The sequence below is a fragment of the Ranitomeya imitator genome, chromosome 1, assembly GCF_032444005.1.
Source record: "Ranitomeya imitator isolate aRanImi1 chromosome 1, aRanImi1.pri, whole genome shotgun sequence".
Taxonomy (NCBI): Eukaryota; Metazoa; Chordata; class Amphibia; order Anura; family Dendrobatidae; genus Ranitomeya; species Ranitomeya imitator.
Window position 1 is genome coordinate 443,769,594 of NC_091282.1, and position 24,130 is coordinate 443,793,723.

The 24,130-nt window shown below is 40.9% G+C and overlaps 1 protein-coding gene across 8 annotated transcripts in view; it reads right to left on the reverse strand.

The window, feature by feature from the left end:
• The window catches only part of RFX3 (regulatory factor X3), a 436,417-nt gene that overhangs the window by 195,520 nt on the left and 216,767 nt on the right, over window positions 1–24,130 (reverse strand). For all 8 annotated transcript variants that reach the window (XM_069764135.1, XM_069764125.1, XM_069764169.1 and 5 more), the window contains one exon: window positions 9,718–9,842. In XM_069764135.1, coding sequence (XP_069620236.1) covers window positions 9,718–9,842 — 125 coding nt within the window. The remainder of the gene's footprint in view (window positions 1–9,717; window positions 9,843–24,130) is intronic.

Consider the following 24,130-nt stretch of genomic DNA (forward strand, 5'->3'; position numbering starts at 1 on the left):
GGGTTAAACAGATTTGGACGGTGCAAACACTTATCGTGGCTGATGCAGAAAGTTGTCAGCTATAGTGTACAGCCGACAGCTGCTGGATTGTCACCTGTATGGGGAGGCTATTTTCTTATATCTCAGGTCAGTTAAAAGACGTATTGGCTGTCATTATGTTCGTGTAATAGAAATAGGAACGTTAGTTGTAATAAAAAGAGTAATAATTATAGTTTGGACATCAAAATCATCCAATAAATGACCCATAGGAATTTCTTGATCCGTTACAACATCAGCAGTTACAAATAATTGGTGACTAAAATTTATTAACATAGGCAGAAATGCTTCAATAAGACAGGACAAGTCTCAACTTGCACTTGGAATGTTCTCGCTCCAATGTATTTTTCTCTTCATGTAAAATGTTTACTTAGTTTTGAAGTGAATTATGAACTAGAATAAAGATAACATTTTAACTACTTCTCAGTCATATTAGTTGTGACCCAGTGACCAAGATATTACATTTTTTTACGCCAAGTAAATTTCAAGGAAAACAACTTGAAAAAGAATTCATACCCCTGAACTTTTCTATATTCTTTCCTGCTGTGCCTACAAACTTTTATATGCAAATTACCTCTTCAGAGAGACTTGAACTCTATAGCGCCACCTGATGGAAGTAGCGATCCTACAAGTCTTGCAATATGACTTAAGATAAAAGCCAAATTAGAATCTCAATTTGCATACACTGTGTTTCGGGCTATTGGCCCTCGTCAGTGCAAAGTATATGAACTGATTTTGCTAGGTGAGAGGCTCTGGGCTGGGGTCTAAGGGATAACATTTCTCCTTGTGGATAGTGACATGCATGTCCCCAGTCCAGAGCATCTCACCTAGCCAAATCAATAATCATACTTTGCACTAACAAGGGCCAATAGCCTGAAACACCGTGTCTGCAAATTGAGATTCTGATTTGCCTTTTATCCTGTTGTGAATTCTGTTTTCGGGCTCCCTCCTGTGGTCATGAATGGTACTTCGGCTGGTTCTGTCCATGGACTTTCTCTGATGCCTGTGGGTGTTTCTGAGTTTCCTTCCACAGGTGACGAGGCTAATTCGTTAGTGGGCTGCTCTATTTAACTCCACTTGGATCATTGTCCGATGCCAGCTGTCAATGTTGTAGCATTGGTCTAGTTCGCTCCTGGATCTTCCTGGTTACCTGTTTTCTCCAGCAGAAGCTAAGTTTCGCTTTGCTTTTTTCTTGTTTGCTATTTTTTCTGTCCAGCATGCTTATGTGAATTTTGCCTTGCTTGCTGGAAGCTCTGGGACGCAGAGGGGCGCCTCCGCTCCGTTAGTCGGTGCGGAAGGTATTTTTCCCTGCACTCTCTGTGTGGCTTTTGTAGGGTTTTGTGCTGACTGCAAAGTGACCTTTCCTATCTTCTGTCTGTTTAGTAAGTCGGGCCTCTCTTTGCTAAATCTATTTCATCTCTGTGTTTGTGATTTCATCTTACTCACAATCAATATATGTGGGGGGCTGCCTTTTCCTTTGGGGAATTTTCTCTGAGGCAAGATAGGCTTATTTTTCCTATCTCTAGGGCTAGCTAGTTCTGAGGCTGTGACGAGGCGCCTAGGTCATGATAGGAGCGCTCCACGGCTATTTCTAGTGTACGTGAAAGGATTAGGGATTGCGGTCAGCAGAGGTTCCACTTCCCAGAGCTTGTCCTGTATTAATGTGCTATCAGGTCTTTTCTGGTGCTCTAACTACCAGGTCCACTATTTGTTCTAACCACCAGATCATAACATTATCCCAAGTCATAATGCAAGTCTTGCTAAAGGGTTGATTGTGACTTGTAGGATCGCTACTTACAACAGGTGGCGCTACAGATTTAAAGTCCTCTTTCTGTCTGAAGAGGCAATTTGCATATTACATTTCCCAGAGGAGAATTGCATGGCAAATAAGCCCCCTTACCTTGACATTCCAGAGCTGGTCTGTCACTCTCCACAAGGAGAAACATAACCCCTTAGACTACAAACTTTTATGTGAAGTACCAACACAAAAAAGAAAGTATTTGTGAAGTGTAAAGGAACTTATACCTCTACAAGCTTTGCACATCTACAGGCTGAAATATTTGCCCATTTTTCTTTCCAAACTAGCTCTGGCTCAGTGAGACTGGCTGGTGAGTGTCTGTGAAGAGCAATTTTTAAGTCTTGCCACAGATGCTCAATAGGATTTAGGTCTGGACTGTGACTGGGCCATTCAAACACTTGAATATGATTTGATATGAATCATTACATTGTAGCCAGCCAACCCAGAACAGCTTTCCTGTCCCTGCTGAAGAAAAGCCACACCACATCATGATGCTGCCACCATGTGTGACAGTGGGAATGGTGTTTTCAGGGTGATATGCAGTGTAAGTTTTCCACTGCACATAGTGTTTTGCGTTTAGCCCAAAAAGCTCTACTTTGCTCTCATCTTACCAGAGCACCTTCTTTCACATGCCATTTAGGGGACACTTGAAAATTGCTGTTCACATGCCCTCCATGCAATCTCACTGAGCTACAGCTAGCTTGCAAAGAGGAAAGGGGAAAAATGTTAACTTCTAGATGTGCAAAGCTGGTAAACGCATATGACTTGCAACAGTAATTGCTGCAAAAAGTGATCCTACAAAGCATTGACTCAGGGTGGGTTGAATACAAATGCACGTCACAAAGAAAGAGAAAAAAAAAACTATGTAGCATTTCCTTTACACATCACAAATATTTGCTTCTTAGTGTTGGTATAGCACATAAAATCTCCCCCCAATACATTAAAATTTATGGGTGTAACATAAAAAAATGTGGAAAAGTTCATGGGGTATGAATACTTTTTCAAGACACTGTATGCTATGCAAACAAGTAAGAAAATACATGCTTAAAGATACTATTAAAAAGATGACACACTCCAGGAAAAAAGTGATTTGATATAATAAATGGAATTTCCAGTGAAATCTAACCATCCACTTCTGCTTTGAATATGAGACTACCATCATTTTATAGACAATCACCTTGGATAAATCATACATACAGTGTGGGGAAATAAGTATTTGATCCTTTACTGATTTTGTAAGTTTTCCCACTGACAAAGACATGAACAGTCTATAATTTTATAGATCACAAGACCCCCAAAAAGGAAGAAGCTATTTCGAAACGCACGTCGAGGCGCCACTTGCAGTCAGGTTATGTATATTCTATTCATGCAAAACTTTTATCTCCTCACCACTATCACCTAGTCACTGAATAGCGCTATGCATTTGAGTTTATGCACTACGCTGATTAAATCTTGATAATGACATTATACATGTGCCTTCAGCATTAATTAGTATTGCCAACAGCACCATTACTACTATTAATATGAAGGGTGCATATTGTCTTTTAGGTGAGGAGTGTTTCCCTGTGGTATTCTTTTAGGTCTTCTCTTGACTTAGATTTTCTACCTAGCACTGGAATCTAGTTATTTGACTATTTACTATGTATACTACTAGACCTTAATAATACAGTATTTATTGAATATATTACCTTTTTAAATTTGCAACTTTCCAATACTATTTTTTACTTATACTGTTGAAGGGTCTATTAGTATAAGGATACATCACCGATTGGAAAATCTTTTGCCTATACGTCGAATTTTATAAGCACTAATTGAATATGAATTTTTTTTCTCATAAATGAATTAATGTCAATTCCTTTTTGCTTTTACTAACCATGAGATACTAATTTATCTAAAAGAAAAATAATCACTCATATATATACTTAGATATTAATTATCTTGTGCTTGCAGATCCATTTGGTGTTTACCCACTGATTAATTCTTTTAATTTATGTATGTTTTTCAGTATTTAATAAAGAATTTTTGTATTTTCTTAAATTATTTGGCATATGCTTCCTGTGTATTTGAAGGTTTAATCTTTAATGTGGAAGTGCAACTTATAGCTAGGCCAGCTCTTGTTTGTTTTGTATAAATTTTAATGGTAGGGTAAATTTAACATTGAGAGATAGAATATAAAAAAAATCCAGAAAATTACATTGTATAAATTATATAAATTTATTTGCACTGAAAAATAAGTATTTGATCTCTATGGCAAACAAGAGTTAATACTTGGTGGCAAAACCCTTTTTTGCAAGCACAGCAGACAGACGTTTTTGTAGTTGATGATGAGTTTTGAGTACATGTCAGGAGGAATTTTGGTCCACTCCTCTTTGCAGATCATCTCTAAATCATTAAGATGGATGTCACCACAGGAACCACGGTTTCAGCTGGTGACATACAGATTTGCCCATCATTGCCCCAACCCATATTCTCCAAATGACTTTGTGGGCTCAATCTGTATGCTCTGAAGTTGCAGAGGTTCAAATCCCCGGTGAGCCAGCAGAAGGGTGAGATTCTGTCATTTGCGCCATCTTGTGTACTTGCTTTGAATGTACTATATGTTGTTGACTGTTGGTTATCCAATAAAGTCTTATCGGAGTGTGGTAACCTCACCCTGTGTTGTCTGAGTAATGTTCTGCTCACAGGAAAGGAGAATGGGTGTTCAGTGCAATGAGCCCTGGCCCATGTGGTCTTTCTAAAGACAGCCAGGCCAGCGGAAGAGAGAACCCACTGCCCTTTATGTCACCACGGAAGCTTCAGCTTGAGTTTCCAAAAATTTATAAAAAGTGGACAATGAAAAAGTTATATACATATCCAAGTAAAGCCGACCAATATGCATCAACTTTGGCAATGTGTAGAAGAGACCTGGTATCAGATTTCAGTGGAGACATGTTTGAATCTGATCGAGAGCAGGCCCTGAAAGTTTCCGGCAGTGTTGAAAGCCAAAAGTGGATTTACAAAACACTAACAAAATAATAAAATTTAACATTTAGATTTTTAGGAGCAAAATAGTAACAATGCAGTGACATGACAAGAATCTGCATAACTAATCATATGCTAAATAGTTGAAAGTAAAATTTATATATGAAATAGCCAAGATGACTGTCTATAAAATGATGGCAGTCTCACTTTCAAAGTAGTAGTGGATGGTGAAATATGGAGCCTGAAATTCAAATGTTCAAAACATGTTACCCTTTTGCTCATCAGTGTAATTTGAAGCTTGTGAGCACCGATGTAAAATTTCCAACAGAGCCCTAACTATAATGGGTCTGTAAAAGTATTGGTCTTCCCATGTGGGTACATTTGGGCCTCCTGAAGCTGCAACCCCTGCACCCACTATACTTACGCACCCTCCACCCCACAATACTATTGTTCTGCTTTTCATGCGTTTTCATCTAGTCACTGTAGTTCCAGCTGCAGGGGGCTGCAGGTGTCAGAACTCTGCTTCTGCATGTGTGGATGGGTGACTAGCCTCTTTTAGGGAATGGATAAACTACTATGTATAAGTCTACAATGCTATAACTGTGCATCAAGTAAGCCATCATAGGGCAGATGTAAGAAATCGTCCTTATCACCTATTAGCAACTATCACAATATTGCTTTCATTTTTAACAGCACTATAATATATGAAAGCTTTGTATGATTGGTTTTTATGGGAAATATAGTCATTTTTTTCTTTTGGACAACTGTTCCTTTAAGAAAAAAAATACATGACAAAAATAATCTCTTCCACAATTACACAAATGTGTAATTACGGTATCTACTTATAAAGCCTAGTTTAGGGCATTCTCTGAAACCGACAGGAACAAACGGGGCAAATGCGAAGACTTTTTTTCTAGTTATATTAGTATTACATGATGGGTTGACTTTACTTTTGTGTTTGCTTAAAGTAAATAGCCTCTTCAGCGAAAAAGAGGACTGGAAGTAGCATTCCTATAAGTCAATATTGACTCTTTAAAGGGTCTTGCCACATTACTCTCCATTTGCAGACATGTGTTTCAGGTGTTTGCCTCTCATCAGTGCAAAACAGGAGAACTAGTTTGGCTAGGTGAAAGGTCTGGGACAAGAAATCAAAGGGGCAATATTCCTCCTTGTGCCAAGTTGGTGTACGGAAACTGATAAGTCATGTAATGCTCCTCTGTAAATTTAAGTACGGTATGCAAATATCCTCTTCAGATATTAAGAAGCAAGAACTCTGGGGCCACAGTTTAGTTGTTCATGGCCACAAAATAATCAGCATCATGGCGGCCATTAACAAGTAAACAGCTGACAGATGACGCCGATCTTTTGACGGTGCAGCAGTTTTATCATTTATTTGAATAGCTATGCCCCAGCCCTTGCAAAAAAATAAAAAATTAAAATAAAAACAATACTTCTGCTTCTCTAGTAAGTTTTTGCAAGATTATTTTAGGAGCTTGCAATTGATGCTGAAGAGTTACCACTAGTAAAAGGTTTATATTATATTTTTTTTAGGTTTAGTGTTCCTATAAAAAGTACTTCCGCTAGCCAAAACGGGGTTTGGAGCCCAACATTGTACATAAGTGCTTTAAGTTAATCATAGACTAAGAAAAATATGTAAAATCTTCATCTTTTCTTCAAACTAAGCCCATGTACTCGTATTATTAATGTATGCAAATTTGCACAGACTGTATGTCACTCTGCATCATGTCGCCTTTATCCTGTACACTATGTACATCGTACCTGGTGCAAGGCTCACTTGATTGTGAAATGGATTTGAACGCATAAGCCCATGGTTTCACTCATCTTGAAGGATTTCATAGAGAAGGTCACTTCATAATTCAGCCGACTTGAAATGGAGATCTAAAAATATCCCCCATGCTTGCGACGGACGCTTACACTTCTGGACTAATTTGGCTTGACATGCTTTTTGTCTTGCCTGGATTTCGTCAGTAGGCTTACATTCTGGTTCGCGCTGGCATGGTACAAGATTTCTCACATTGGAGCATGCTAATTATATTGTTCAACTCATTTTTAATGTATCATTGCTCGCTGGTAAGTTATGCTACATAATTACTCCAGCAGCGAGGAAGAACTAGCCCTAGCACTTTTCAAACATTAGAGGGGAAAAAAACCCAAAAATAATGCTTTCATGGGTTCTTAAGTGTAGGCGGCAAAATTAATAGCAATTATGCACATAAAGTACAAGTATACAACAAATATGACAAGACTTCCTGTAGGGAAAATGATCTGAGATACATAATGAATTGTTTGGGAAACCAATTACATTTTTAGGAATTAGGTTTAATCAACTCATGTGTCGAAAGGTGTTTTTTATTTCTTAGGAAACAGACTTCTGCTAATCCAGATAAGTGTGAAGCTTTGACAGGGCATGTAAGCTCCGAGTCCAAATACCTGATAGTATTCACTAAGGAACTTTGATTCATAAGAATTACTTGCTGTATAAATATGCAAGAAAATGCAAATGAGATCAGCACAGCGCTCACTATACATAAGCTGGGCGAATGGGCTTGGGTTACGTGAACACCCAACGTATCACCCGTTTGGTAGGATGATCCAAAATGATCATTTGCCATACTGTACCTTTTCCAAAGAAACAGACTTATGCTATGTAGAAAATATTGGCCATGTTTGTCAGTGCTCTTCAAACGTCCCGTAAAAGTCTGTTACCGGTCTCGATATTGGGTCCCCGCGCAGGTGCTTTCAGCATCCTCCTCCCATTTATTTCTTTAGGATCTCCAAATTTCCACAACAGGTGCAGTTACCACTTGTGGATATTTATAGAATATACTGTATAGTGAATAAAATTGTATTCTTATGAAAATATCAAAAAAAGAAATTTGCTTTATTGTTATGGCAACACTTTTGGGGAAATTCATCAATACTGGAAATTAATAAGCCAGTCTTGATCCAGGGTCCGCTTTAGTAACATGTGCCAACTTTATTAAGAGGGGCACGTCTCTTAAGGAAAATGTCACGTCTTTCGGCTGCTTTCTTGGACTGGAGTACAAGTTGGGGCAACATGAATCTAATCATAGGTTCCCTTTATAAAAAAAAATAAAAAAAGCAGACAAGAATGTTTGCGTGCAATTTTTTCCCATCCAAGCTGAGAGGGCTTGTTTTTGCACAGTGAGCAATATTTTTTATTGATACCATTGTGTGTCCCTCTTTCTTGTCCTTCAAGTTGGGTGATATCAGTGGCGTATCTAGGGGGGGGGCAGCCGGGGCATTTGCCCCGGGCGCAGCCAGCAGGGGGGCACAGTCGGGCCGCCTAATTCGGCGGTCCGCAGTGTCTCCCCCGTCGGCTGCATTCTGCCACCCCCCTGCACTGGGAGTCAGCTGTTCTCTGTGCCGACTGTCAAGCTGACAGCTGGCACAGAGAAGCTGCAGAGTGCCGGCTCCCAGTGTGTGCAGAGGGGGAGGGGAGCCCCTGCAGAGTGGCTGCGGCGGGCAGGGAGAAATCCCTGCAGCTCCACTGCCCAGCCGCACGATCTGTCTTCTTCCTGCTTCCTCTCACACAGACGCGCCGCTGGATGACGTCATCATTCAGCGGCCGGCTGTGTCAGAGGAAGGCGATGGAGCTGCTGCGCAGAGCGCGAGGAGAGGTGAGAGGAGTGTGTGTATGTGAGTGTGTGTATGTGTGTGAATGTGAGTGTGTATGTGTGTGTGTGAATGTGTATGTGTGTGAATGTGTATGTGTGTGAGTGTGTGTGAATGTGTGTGAGTGTGTGTGTGAATGTGTGTGTGTGTGTGTATGTGAGTGTGTGCGTATGTGTGTGTCTCAGTATTGTGTGTGTGTGTGTATCGCGCTGCAGGGGAATGTGCAGAGAAGTGAATGGTGTGTGTGTGGGGGGGGGAGGAGAGGGCAATGATGGGGCTGATGGGGGGGCATATGCCCTTGGAGGGGGGGGGGGGGGCGCCAAAATGAATTCTTGCCCCGGGTGCCAGAAACGCTAGATACACCTCTGGGTGATATGTAGAAGTGAGTGGAGTATTTGGAACCACATCCATCATACATTTATCACCTACCCTAGCTCGGGTCCTCAAAAGCCACCAGCAGGTCATATTTTTAGGTTTTATTTAGCATTGTAAAGGTGATAATTCCATCATGTGCATAGGCAAAAATTCCCTCACCTGTGTAATACTAAGGAAATCCTGAAAACATGACCTGTTGGTGGCTCTTGAGGACCACTGTTAGGAAACATTGACCTGCACTATAGGTGATAAATGTTTTTTGTGAGAAATAAGCCCATTAAATGCCACATTTATATACTGTATTTTGCAGACAACTGTGGCATACTTTGCCCATTCTAATATAGAAAGCATATGACCAACATATACGTATGTCCACAAAACATGGCATGCCAGTTCTGTGGTTCTGAAGTAGATATGAATGACAAGTCTACTTGCTTGGCACAGTAACAAAGGAGTATTTTGTATTCAGTGAAAGGCAACCGTAATGCTGACCTAGTGTGCATGAGAGCAGGGTCCTGGAGTGTACTCCAAGTTGCACGGCAGAGGACTCAATTACGGCCGCAAAGCCGGGTAAGTGCACTTTAGGAGCAAGCTAGAAATTGCTCTATCCATCATTTTTTCAAAGGCTTACCCACAGTGCCACTCTGTTACATTTACAGATCTTACATAATATACATTTTATGTACTATTATTTATGAAATCTTTCTGACATTTACATGTGGGCACTTTATGTCTACTTGTTGAATGTCAGCCAGATGACAAATCATTTTTATGCACAAACTTTTAAAGCTTTTAAAACTTTGAAGAAGACCTGGCATTACTCTAAGAGACAATTGTGAAAGAAGTTTGGGAACATTACTGATATGGAATATTGGAATGAGACATCTTACCTGCTGCTGCACCGGGACCTGTTGTACAACCTGGGTGGGCACTGCTGCTTGACCTGCCACAGACGTCTGTAATGTGACCGTGGAACCCGTGTCCGACACCGTTTCGGATGTCTGCATGGTAGTCTCTGCAAAGAAACAAATAATTTAGCCTAAATTTTACTTATACAAAAAGGTGAACATTTTAAACTTTTTTACTATGACAACAATACAAATGTTTTATCTAGTAATAGAGTTAATAGAGGGACCCCGAGGCCTCCTTATCTACTATCAAGAGAATACAAAAATAAATGTACCCAATACACACAGGTGAGCAACAATCCAAATCATACTACAAACTGGCCAACCATCTAATGTCTATGGGGTTATGGAATTTTCCCTTATTCAGATATTGAAGTAGAGTGGGGATGAGGATGATAGGCTGTTGGATATCATACCTAGTCCTTTTCTTCTCAAGGCAGATAAGCCACTATCAGCAGTGACTTGCTCCCCTCTCCTCACTGATAACACATAGAAGGTCTGTTAAACTGAGCATTCATGTGTTTGGAGGAAGAGGGTGTCAAGAGATGGATGTCAGCTGGTGGCTGTCGCTGGCACAACACCAGCGACGAAATAAAGTTCTGGACTTTCTGCTCCAACGATGGCACAGCAGGATCCAGATCGCTGCTGCCTGTCAAACTCAAGGATATCGCTAGCCAGGACGCTGCAACGTCACAGATCGCTAGCGATATCATTCAGTGTGACGGTACCTTTAAGGTCTGTTTCAAATGGTAGTTAAATAGCTACATTTTAAAGGCATTGTCCGGCCACAGCATATTGATTACCTATTTATATGATAGCTCATTAACATGAGATCGGTGGGGGGGTCTGACAGCTGGCACCCCCACAATAATCTGTTAACTGCTTGGTCAACTGCTGGAAAGTTCAGCTCTATCCAATGTGTAGCAACAGCTGCCCAGTACGTCATAACTTCTCCTATTGCCATTCGGAGGAGCCCAGCAGTGGCGGCTACACCTCGAATAGAGCTGCGCTTTGCAGCTCCATTTGAAGTGTTTATAGAGCAAAGAACTGCTGATTGGTGGGGAAACAGGGTAATGAATCACACTAATCTCTTATTCACGTCTTCTATTGGCATCTTGCAGCACCCATCAGAGGCCACTACACCTTGAATAGAGTTGTGCTTTGCAGCTTCATTCAAAGTATTTACATCCAGAGGTCACCATAGAAAATAACTGCTGATCAGTAGGGATGCCGGGTGCTGAGCCCAAGCTATCTCTTAATCACGTCTCATATTGCTGTTCTGCAGTACCCAGCAGTGGCCGCTACACCTTGATTGGAGCTCCACTTGAAGTGTTTACATCCAGAGCTCATCAAATAAAATAATTGCTGATTGGTGGGGATACTGGGTAGTGAACAAAACTGATCTCTTATTCCCATCTTCTTTTGCCGTCCTGCTGTACCCATCACAGGCCATTACACCTTGAATAGAGCTGCACTTTGTGGGAGTGCCAGGTGTTGGACCTCACTTAGCTCTGATTGATGACATATCCTAACGATAAGTTGTCTTTATACGGTGGCCAAGCAACGCCTTTAATGTCTATTTTTACCACATAAACCAGATCACCTACCCTCGTAAAGGTTTTTCTTTATTTTTTTTTTTTTACAAATTATAAATGGGAGATCTTACAATTGCTTTTAGAAACTTCCCGAATGAATACTTTAGTCCTCGGCAGACTTTGAAGCCAAAAGAGGTAATGTGCAAACCTCAAAATACTTTCTGCGGTGCCTAAGAAACAACACACTAGATTTATATTGCACCCTTGTACACTGCCTTCAGCCTAGAAGTTGAATAGGAGCAGCCTATAAGCATCTGTTCCATTTACCGTACCTTCTTTTTCCACCGCTGATCTCTGTAATTCTAAATTGGAATAGGAGCATCTACCGCTGGTTACTTTTGGATACAGTGGGACAGTGCAAAGTTCAGCAGGGGCATAGACAGCATGTCTGCCATGAAGACAGGTAATAAAAAGGACACAAGGTAAATTTGGGAATTTGAAAATAAGGAATCTGCTGCATTGAAAGCCTTTAATACACAAACATATCTCTTCTTAGGAGATACAAATCTCTGAGAACAGAAACATAACTAGTTCGCTCTTGAGCGTTTTGAGAAAAGCTGTCATCCAGTCTAGTTAAACGTTCTCCTGAACATACTTTATAACTGATCGATTCCTCAGACAGCCATCACCAAGGAGCAATTAGAATGCTAAAGCATGTTTGGGGAGTACAAACCATTTGCCAGCTTTCTAAAGCAGATCTTAAAGACCTAATGGGCATGCTTGAGCATACTCAAAACCTATTCTGGTCAAATTCCCAGATTTGGAAGCTGCCAATCTAAAACCAAAGCTCTACAGAACAATGACCATGTAGTGTTCACAACCCTGGCACAGCTACAACTTTTCAAAGTGCTTATATTGTCCTCCATTAGCCCATGCAATCTTTTTTTAGTAGATACACTAATCCAGTGGGATAAGATACATTTGCCGGATGTCACCGATGCTACCAGCATGTAAATGAATGGCACGTTTATTGTAGAAAATATGTGCAAAATTTCAATCTAGTCATCCTTGCCTAATGTGACTGTCAGGTGTGTCACGAACAACAGATGCTAGTATGACAAAAGACCTTTTTATTCTGGCTAATTAAGCAGTTGGACACACCCGCCTGTTAATGGTTCCGCTTTTGTACCGCCAGCCCTGGTTGAATCATGCAAGATCTACAGCTAAATAGGCCACAGTTTAAAAGAAGGCTAATTAACCCCTAGAAGAAGAGGAGAAAGAGTTCTGCAAAAACCCAGCTGCTCAATGAGACAAGATTAGCATTTTTTTTTCAAGTTGACGAGCAAAACCTTAGAGAAGCAAACTGTGTTTAGAACAAACACGTGTTCTTGTAGGTTTCGGGCAAGTCTTTGTTAAGCATGCTGAAGATTATTTAATACACTTAAACTCGCAGCAGGAATCCGTCTGACATCTATAATTTGCATGCTAGACAAATTGGTTTAATTGTCTGACCTAATCAATTATTTTATCAAACACAACTATACACATGTGCTCACTTGAAAGAACGAGAGATACACATTTCATTTCAGTTCTGGCTTCTCCTTCACAACTCATTTAGTCCCCTTAATTCCCGAGGTTTACAAAGTTTTCTTCCAAGACGTATGTTTGAATGCCAGCTTACAATGCAAAGAATGCCATGGATTTAAATACAGAATAACAAATAAAAGACTATAATTCTTTCTCAAGTGCACTGGGGAATTCTTTCATTTTTTTTCTCTACAGTCTCTGACAATCATGTAACAGGGAAGGAAATCAACTAACCACTAATCTCATTTTATAATAGGAAACTGTGTGTTGTTTATTTGCAGCACTACGTGAAAAATAACTAAAGATTTTTTATTATACCTCTAAATTCTAAATAGATGTAAAAATAGAAAGAGCAAAAAAAAAGTCATGCATTAAAACAGGGTGCAAGATAACAACATAAAATAAGCGTTATGACTTCTAATTCAGATACATAAAGAACACAGTTAACAGCACCCCCCCACACACAATGAATAGCATTCGCTACAGTGTAACACTATACTATACTGACTAGATTCATTTATCAGGTGGTGTTACATGTCATTTTGATTTAGTGTTTAGGACTTATTCACACATCAGTATTTGGTCAGCAGTTTTCATCTGGAGCGAAATATACAAAGAAAAACTATAGTTAAAAGACATATATACTGTGTTTTGGAGTCACTCCTGAATTTGGCATAAAAATACTGATGAATAATCACTGATGAAATGTTGACGTGTGAATAAAGCCATATGCAGATTTTCAAGCTAAAACCAGGAGGAAATTCCAAAAGAGAGAAGTCCGAACTTTCCTATAGAGGCATTTTCGTGCTAGGTTTGGGTATTTTTAATGTTCTTTTCCAAATTGCAAATTGATGAAACTCGGACCAAACTAGGACCTATTTTCTATCTCGTACAAGAAAATCGCATGAACCAACCTCAGAAACAGCAGAAGGGCTTGAGCATGTGACAGAATTTTCAGTCCGAATGTGATTCAACAAAACAGCGGGTTGCACTCACACCAATGTTAGATGTTAGTCTATGGGACAGTGTACATGTGGCACCCCAGGGGACCGGTTGCCACAATGGCATTGCCTTTCTCACGGGGAATGATGTCATGCCTGGATGAAAGGAGGGATTCCCTAAACAGGTAACAATTACATGCGACACCTTCCTGACTCCAGACCAGAAGGAGGAGCTCTAAACTTGGCTTTAGGGGAGCGTCCCTATAAATTCTGGTCTGGAGGCGGGGTTAGTCAGATTGATTTGAGTGTGAGACACTGAAGGGAAACGAAGGAAGAGAGAGGAAACTGGGGTCTGGAGCTGCGATTGGGCTCACCCCAAGATAAAGCGCAAAGAGACCAGACACCGGAGTCCGTGATGGAGAGAGGATTGCATACTCAGCCACCGAATCCGGAGGACTGGAGATTCCAAGTCTCCTGGCCCCAACTGACATCCACAGGCAACACATCAGGTCAGGAACCAGGGGATGCCAGTGAGAAGGCAGTGCCCAAGACAGGCTCAGGCTGTCAGCCATATGGGTTGGAAGTACAGACACTGAGAGGACTTGTGCAGTGCTTCAGGCAGCAAGGGTTAGAGTACAAAGCGCAGAAGGAAGGCATCCGAACCCACCTGGTGTGGTGGATCCCAATCTGTTTCCAGACTGCCCGGACTCCATCACATCCTGCTACCTGTACCCTGGACTGTACCTGCATTTCATCAGTAAAAGATAAAGGAAACTGCTATCCCTGTGTCCTTCAATTATTACCTGCACCATCAGTTCTGCACTCCACTGTTAATTATCCCTCTTACTAACTGTACGGGTAGCCCTGGGGAATAAGATCTACCTGTGGGGAGCTATACCAACTCTGTTGCAACTACATCAACCCCCAGTGGACCCCTTTTAGCAGTGTCGGCCATCCCTGGCCGAAAAACACAGGTGGCGTCACAAATTATCCTTTATAGACTTTATTCTCCACTTCCATTCATCCCCTTTTACTGGACCCCCAGGGCCACAGACCGGGTCACTGCCACTGTGACCACCCCTTTAAGTACTGCCGGACCCGGCCCGAGTACCCCACGGCCCTAGCGGGTGCTGCATACATGTCCAATTTTTTCTCGGACAGAGTCAGTCTGGGGAAAAAAATCATGGCATGTCTGAGTTTGATCTGATATTTGAATCGCACTCAGCCATGTAAGTCAATGAGTGTATGGAAAACATCGGACTGCAGTCAGAATGCATATGAGTGCTGTCAAATTTTCAAGGACTGACAGAATGAAGAAGAAGGAGACCCTTTGTTTATGCAAATACAAATGATAGCAGCAAGAGCAGGCAACGCTGATGAGCGCATTCAACAGCCATCACCTGTGCATAATAAGAAAAATGTCGGTGAGAAATATAATTAGTGCAGTGTGTGTAGCTTACTGTGCATGTATTTAGCTAATACATAAGCAAAAGAAAAAAATGGCGTGTGTCCCCCATATTTTTAATTCCCAGCTGAGGGAAAGCAGACAGCTGGGAGCTGGTGTTATTATTCGGGGAAGGGGCCAATATCCATGAAGATTCTCAGGCTATTAATATAAGCATCCAGCTGTTTGCGTAGCCTTCACTGGTTGTTAAAAGGGGGGGACCCCCCAAAAAAAATGATGTATAGTCCCCCTATTTTTAATAGCCAGCAAACCCTAAGCATACAGCTGCAGACTGAAATTAATAGGCTGGGAAGGGGCCATAGATATTGGCATCCTCCAAGACTAATAACACCAGCCCTCAGCTGCCCCAGAAATGGCGCATCCATTAGATTGCCAATTATGGTGCTTAGCCTCTGCTCTTCCTATTTGACCTGGTGCAGTAGCAAGTGGGGTAATAGTTGAGGGGTTGATGTCAGCTGTTTTGTGCTCGCTGACATCAAGCCAAGGGGTTAGTAATGGAGAGGCGTCTATAAGACACCCCCAATACTAACCTCATAGTCAGCTTTAATAAGGACACAGAGGAAAGTCTTTTAACCCCTTCACCCCAAAACCTGTTTTCACTTTTCTGACGAGGTTAAATCTTACAATTCTGACCAGTTTCACTCTATGTGGCAATAACTCGGGAATGCTTCAACAGATCCCACAGATTTTTAGACTGTTTTCTTGTGACATGTTGTACTTCATGATAGTGGTAAAATTTGTTCAATATGACTTGCATTCATTTGTGAAAATATCAGAAATTGGGTGGAAATGTGGAAACTTTAGCAATTTTTCAAACTTTTAATTTTTATGGTATGAGTTGCAGCGGCACTAAGGTATAGAGTATCTTGTATTGCTGCAGATTTAGACAACAACCACTTTATTGTCGCAGAGTAAATATATATTTCTGGATAAATCTGCGCAAAACGGGTCTTAGAGAAACCAGAAGGTGTATTTAATGGGGATAATATGTGGAAATACGCAAAGTATAGAAGTATACAAAAAGATTGAACTTAGCCCGTAATCCTGAGGGAGTAGTCTCCTAAGTAGATATGTCTATATAGCTCAGTAAAAAATACTAGACGAGTATAAATAAGCTGCTGGTAGCAATAAGTAACAATATGCCATTCTAGTGGCTTATTTTAGCCGGGCCCTGAATACATGCAACCAAACTCCTGACCGGAGGTGCCGGTATTCTAATAGCTTTTACAGCCGACCCTGACCACAGGCATACATGACCACACTGGCGCAAAGCACATAACAAGGATTAATACTAGCTCATGGCCGTGCGGTCATGCGAACCTTTTATAGCTGCAGCAACTACAGGACCTTCCCAGAAGGACCAATGGGAGGCTGCTACAAAACTTGAGCAACTCCAGGACCTTCCTAGAGGACCAATGGGAGTTGCTGCTGTGCCTGAGCATGTGACCCTTGATCTCCAATGAGATCTTACCCAGGGCATGCTCAGAAGGGGAAAAGTAGGACTTAGTCCCAAAGACGTCTGCTCACCGCTGACCAGTACTGGCTACAATGGCAGAAGCTGGAAAGGCAGCAGTAACCCTTTGCACAGTGTCAGACTGAGCGAGACGCTGGGACAGACGCCTCCGCTGAGCAGGCTCCACTGTGGCAGGAGAAGAATGGGAGACCGCAGCGGAGATGGCTAAAGATTCCCTCTGTGCAGAGACAGGAACTCGATCCCTATCACAAGCTGCAGTGGATGTTGCTGAGTGAAAATTGCAAACTGCCATTGTAGTGGCCAGTACGTTGTAGTCACCAATATGTTGTAGTGCCTAGTACATGATGGCGCCCAGCTCATGCTTCTGGATACATGCACCTGTATACTTGGTGGGCTGTCATCGCTACAGAAATGCCAAACATATGGATGCTAAATGTGGTTTAGGCACATTAGAGCTCAGTAGGGAGAGAGCAATTTGGATTTGGGAGTGTAGAATTTGCTTAATTTATTTTAGGGGGTGAGGAGCTTTTCCAGATCCTTTGGACTACCAGTAACGTAGAAGCCCTCTAAAATTTCTTTAATAAATTACGGAGCTGAGCATGGACTTGCTTTTTTTGTGGATTGAGTTGAAGCATTTATTGGAAACATTTTACATAACATTTGTGATTACATTTATCCGGCGCTCTATGCTGAGCACTTACATTCAGATTCAGATGAAACCCCCGAGAGAGCCATTCACTATAATAAGGCAGCAGAGTAACTCTGAACTCCATTTGGCCTCTGTCCAGTGTTGTCCTTCTTTTCAGAGGTGCATAAAACTGTGACGGACCACATTCTTATGCATGCCAAAAAAACAGACACATGCCAGTTCATAGGCCAGGCAGCATCCAGAGTGCCGGCATCTACCTCATTATAGGAAATCTTCCGCCGGGGTTTCCATCTGAATCATGTATTTCCGAGATATACACAGAAACACTGATGTAAGCACTCAGCGTAGAGCGCAGGATAAATTTGAGCCAAGCCTTAATGTGATCTTTGGAAAGCAGAATGAACAAACCAACAGCAGGTGAAGAATTGGTTTTATTTATTTTTTAAGCTGTTTCTCGTGGGGTATAAGCGATTAGACGACTTTATTCTTCAGGTTGGTGCAATTACAGATATGCAAGATTTACTTTGAGTTTTTATGTTTGGCTGCTGTCACACACTAAAAAACCCTTTTTATTACAATTTTGCATACTTTGATAGCTACAGTTTTTCCATATTTCGAAAGAGCAGAGTCATGTAAGGGCTTGTTTTTTGCAGGACGAGTTGACGTTTTTATTGGTACTATTTCCAGGCACATGAATTTTTTTTTTATCACATTCTATTCCAATTTTTGGGAGGCAAAATGAACAAAAGCTAGCAATTTAGGAATTGCTTTTTTTATGCCGTTCCATGTGTGTTAAAATTGATTAGGCAGTTTATTTTTCGGGTCAGTAAAATTACAGTGATACCACATTTAATTTTTTTTTATGTTTTGGCGCTTTTGCACTATAAAAATTATTTAGTAGAAAAATAATTACTTTTAATTGCATCGCTTTATTCTGAAAGCTATAACTTTTTTATTTTTCCGCTGTGTGACGGCTTGTTTTTTTGCGGGACAAGATGATGTTTTCAGAAATACCATTATTTACATTAGTCTTTTTTATTGCATTTTATTCCACTTTTCATTCATCGTGTGACAAAGTCACTGGCAAAATGCTGGAGATGTCCACTTTATCTCCACCCCCAGGGTGTGGTCTGGGGTTTAAATAGTTGGCCTTCTGAGGCATTCGGTGTTCAGTGTGCTTGGAGAGGCTTACTCCAGAGAGGTGTTCATGAGAGGTGTTCACGTTGTGCCGATGGGAGCACAAAAGGAGCTCCCTCCCTCTGCGATGCCCCTGTCACTAACCGTCAGTCACAAACCATATGGATTATGGTGGGACATGGACATTAATGGATTACCGGCGGAAAGGCTAGTATAATTTTGCTTTTTTATTTCTTGGTAAACAAAAAAGTAAAAGAGGGTAGGGCAGTATTTAAAAAAAAATACTGTACTCTGTGTCTTTATTAAAGTTGACTATGGGGTTAGTATTGAGGGTTTCTTATAGAAGCCTCCCCACTAGTAACCCCTGGGCTTGATGTCAGCGAACATAAAACAGCTGACATCAACCTCACAACTATTACCCCACTTGCCACTGCAGCAGGGCAATTGGGAAGAGAGGAGGCTTAGCATCAGAAGTGGCTCATGTAATGGATGCACCATGTGATCCATGTGTCATCACTGTGCACAGACGTGTGAAGGAGGCCTACCTGTGAGATGGAAGTTTAAACTGAGAGGAACCTCTTGATGTGTCAGGTATAATCACACACAGCTCTGCAGTGAGATCAAGAGAGCAGGGAGCGGCCATTACACATCACACTGGTAACTCCCTCTACATGTAAAACAAGCTCTGGAGGCAGACTTATCTTCCAGGCACCATCCTCCTCAGAGCCTGGAAGTGGTAACAGTGGGACTTTGTGGGGACTTCTTGCCTAAGAGATTAGCGTCACACAGGCATCTTTTAACTGTCACATTACTCACAGGTAACTTGAGACTGTCTGATCATCCTGGAGCTGATCATTGGCTGAGCCTTTGCCATTCTGGCTATTCTTCCATCCATTCGAATAATACTCTTCTGTTTTCTAACATGTCTCTCTGGTTTGGCTTTCCATTTTAAAGCTTTGGAGATAATTTTAGCTGAACAGCCTATCATTGTCTGCACTTCTTCATAAGTTTTACCCTCTCCAATAAACTTTTTATTCATAGTACACTGTTCTTCTGAATAATGTCTGCAATGACCCATATTTCTCAGGCTTTCTAGGAGAAATGCATATACAACATGTCCTGGCTTCAGGACCACCTGAGTCACACCTGTTTCTTCACAGAATGATTGACCTCACTAATTAAACTCCTCACTGCTATTATTTTAAACACCCCCCTTTCAATTAATTATTCTAATACACAGACTCAAACATGCAGATCATGAATGCAGAGTCTGTTGGTTTTCTTATAATCTACTGCACCAACTGGTAAATTGCTTGACATGTGATAATATAATTTATACCAAAAACAGTGATCAATCTGGTTAGTCATATTGAACTGCTACTACTATTATTTTGAACACTACTGTAGGAATGTTTTCAGCAGTCTATAACCTGTATGCCCATAATAATAGCTTACATATATCAAATGTGGTGACAGATTCCATTTAACTTTGTAAACTGAGAATAAAATAAGTAATATTGGAAGGGCAGTAGAAAATAAGTGAATGAAACCATAAGAAAAAAAGTTACTCAAGTGTGAAGTGGATAAACGAGTGGTTCTCTCTAAGGACTTGTAAGCATGACAGTAAAGTAAAATTCTGCATAATATACAAACTTACTGGAAATGAGGATAAATAAAATAGCTGTTTCTAACACAATGAGTCATTATAGTATAGCCCACGCACCTAGAGTTTCTGCTCTATTGTCTCATGCGCCAAGATCTGTAGAAATTGCATTCCCGCAATGGGACCACTGTTTTCTCATTTCTTATGAAATAAAACAATGCTTATATCCGCAAGGTTCTGTGAAACTGAACTATCAAGACTTGTAATTAAAACGTCTTAACTTCAACAATAAAATTAAAGTTAGCTTCTCAGCTATTTTACCATTTGACTCTAAGCTTTGCCTGGGATTAGCAAACATTCTTGAAGTAATTAGATTTTAGCTAGAGACCCATTATTCAGTTCAAATTGAAGAGGGAAAGGGGGAACCAACCTACCAATTGGTTCCCAGTGTCCAAGACATTAAATGAAGCGGCATCTGTTTTGGCCGCAGTATACAGGGATTAGTATTGCAATGGTCTTACATCCAAAACCAGTCAGTGGAATGATTGCTGATGGTGAAAATCCTGAATGAAATGGATTGTAGTTCTAGAAGACTGAACAAAGTACAGAAATGTTTCTCTATGAGCGTCTTGTTGATAAGAATTTACAATAAAATGAAGTAAAGTTAGGCTATATTCACACACGGCAGATTTGTTGCAAAAATTGCTGAGTGTGGTTGTTTTGGGAGCACATACTGCAAGCCTCAACCCTTTCAGATGTTTCAAAAACTTGGAAACAAGCATACAGCTTGTGCCCTTAACGTGCAGCAATAAAAATGTGACTAGACAATCATAAAAACACACATAAAATAATAGCTTTACCAGTACATTGATCTCACGACTGAAACTGGACTGCATTGCTATTAATAACGGAAATGTATATTAACCCTTAAGAAACCATGATGGACATTTTCATCACAAGTCACTCCTGGGTGTATGGATCAGGCTCAGGAGCTGCACAGCTTCACACATGACAGACGCTGGTTGTGTTACATAGCTCCGATTGCTGCCATTAACCATTTAGATGCTGCTGTCAACCAGTTAAATGGCTTGTTTTTAGTGTGCTTGCACACCAGATTTCATTGTCCCTCCAATGACACAATCTGATGGGTTATCATGGCAGTCAGGGGGCCTGCTGAAGGCCCCTGTGGCTTCCAACTTAATACTAACATAGATAGCAAGGTTGAAAAAAAAACATTTGTCCATCCATTTCAGCCTATATTCCGTCAGAATAAATCCCCAGATCTACGTCCTTCTAAAGAACCTAATAACTGTAAGATACAATATTGTTACGCTGCAGGAAGACATCCAGGCCTCTCTTGAACCCCTCATCTGAGTTCGCCATCACCACCTCCTCAGGCAAGCAATTCCAGATTCTCACTTCCCCAACCGTAAAGAATCCTCTTTTATGTTGGTGGAAAAACCTTCTCTCCTCCAGACACAGAGATTGCACCCTTGTGACCGTCACCGTCACCGGGAAAATGAAAGTGCTAAAACAAAAATAATAATCTTTATTTTATTTTTTTTTTTATATAGCGCTAACATATTCCGCAGCGCTTTACAGGTTGCACACATTACCATCACTGTCCCCGATGGGGCTCACAATCTAGAATCCCTATCAGTATGTCTTTGAAATGTGGGAGGAAACCGGAGTGCCCGGAGGAAACCCACGCAAACACGGAGAGAACATACAAACTCTTTGCAGATGTTGTCCTGGGTGGGATTAGAACCCAGGACCCAGCGCTGCAAGGCTGCTGTGCTAACCACTGAGCCACCGTGCTGCCCGAAATGTCTGAGTCTTAAAAGAGGACCTATCACTTGATCAAAAAAATGGTGTTAAATGTTTAGAAAAAATCCCTGAGCTCTCCCTGATCCTGCCGCTTTTTTCTGTTTTGGGCTGTGTCGTTCCATTGCAGAGATAATTACATTGGTTTCTTCTGGAGCACATTATGTGAAATCTCTGCTTGTAATTTAAATGGGTGTTTCTTCACAATTTTCTCTTGGGCCGTGTGCTTTCACCCTCCCTCCCAGATGCTGCCAATTACAGTTTGGCAACATATGAGACTTATAATCTTCTAGATCAGCTGCTGAGCTGTGATTGGCAGCATCTGGGAGGAAGATGATAAAGTGCACATCCAAAGAGAAAACTGTGAAGAAACTCTCAGTTGGACTACAAGCAGAGATTCCACATATTGTACTCCAGAAGAAACAACTGTACATACCTCTGAAAAATATCAACGTTGTGCAAAAGTGAAAAAGGCAGCAGAATCAAGGAATCTCAGGGACTCATATAAGGTATTTAATTCAATTTTTTTAATTAAGCGACAAGTTATCTTTAAAGGGTTAGTGGATAAAACAATAAGATTATTTGGATCCGATAAGTACTAGATATACAAAGAAATATTTTGATGCATGCATTATTATTTTAGCAATATTTGTATGTAATTAATAAGTATAACCACTACCAGGGTTTGAGTAATTTAATTTACAGTACTTTTAAGGGAGTGGATTTTTTTTCTGTAAAATTTGCACCTGCCTCAGTTAAATATCTCAGTGTATGAATTTAAACAGAGTTGTTCAATAACCATAGTATTCACTCTGTAACATACCTCTGATAACAACAATAAAGAAGTTTTACCAACTCGTCTAAACTCGTTCTTCACCTACAGTTTTGCAGTGGAATACTAAATTAGTCTTGAAATATAGGAAAAATTAAAGGGGTTGTTCGGTCTAAAGAGAAAAGTGTGCAGACAAGGAGTTTGACTGCAGACATTTCATTTTAGACCAGACCCCTTTAAGCTGGAACTAGACCATGACTTTACTTGTTACTAGCCTATACATATAGGTGGAGATTTAGCAAGCTAAATGTGCCTAAATTCTGGCATTTTTGGGAACAAAAAATAAAATATGGCTGTAAGAGATTTCCAGATCATTGCAGTCTGTTTTTCTTTACATTTTACAGCATTCAAACTTTTATGGAATTGGTGTTATACATCACAGTGAGTCAAAAACCCTCCTCGGTCAAAAGCTAAGTACAGGAGACATAGCACAGGCTCATCCTCAGGGACGTTAATCAGGCCATAGAGGTAGGGATAAGTCATGGACATCGGTACTTTACCCAATAGTATTTCCACATCTTTGGTTGGATTCAACCAATTGCCATACAAAAAGCTAAACAGATAAACGAGAATATAAGTTGGCATGCATGCAACGTGTAGGCGCATGTTCACATTGGACACTAGACAGACAAAACCTAAGATAAAAACAAAATGAGCAAATATCCTCCAGTAAAAAAATAAATAGCAATGAAAATGACATAGTTAGTTAACATAATTTTAATTAAAAAAAATTTAAAAACCATCCCACCGCGTCAAGGGGACCCTACTTGGGATGGTCCTAACCTCTAGCATGAAAACCTTACCATATGTCAAATGATGTAAATGCTATAGCACTTTAAAACCTTTTTAAAAATTATTTGATCATGTGTTTGTCACAGGTGGTGTGTCAGAGGCTGCAGACTATCGGACTGCACCTAGCTGCAGAAGGTCTCAGTGGTTGGTATTGCAGACTCCTTCTTAGTCCTTCTGGCTTTAGGACCCAGTGGCAACCTCACCCGACTCTAGTTGACACACCTGGATCGGGATGTTTGTAACTCCCAGCTTGCTGCTGGGAGTTGCCGGTGATATTTCCATTTCCCTGTGGAGGCTTGGAGCGATAGCAGTTATAACCATATTCCACTTTGGTGTTTGGAGGACGTCTGTGTTTCTCTCTGAGTCTACTCGATCTAAGTGTTGCCCTTGTTTGTGCATCTCATCTGTCTTTAGCAGTAGTGGGGATTGACTAGTGAGCATCCTATCCTACCCTATGCAGGGCTTATTGTCAGGGTCAGGCAGGGGTTAGGTATCCTGCTCGGCGATAGGTGAGGAACCTATAAAGTGACATTTAGGGTAGACAGGGTGATGTTAG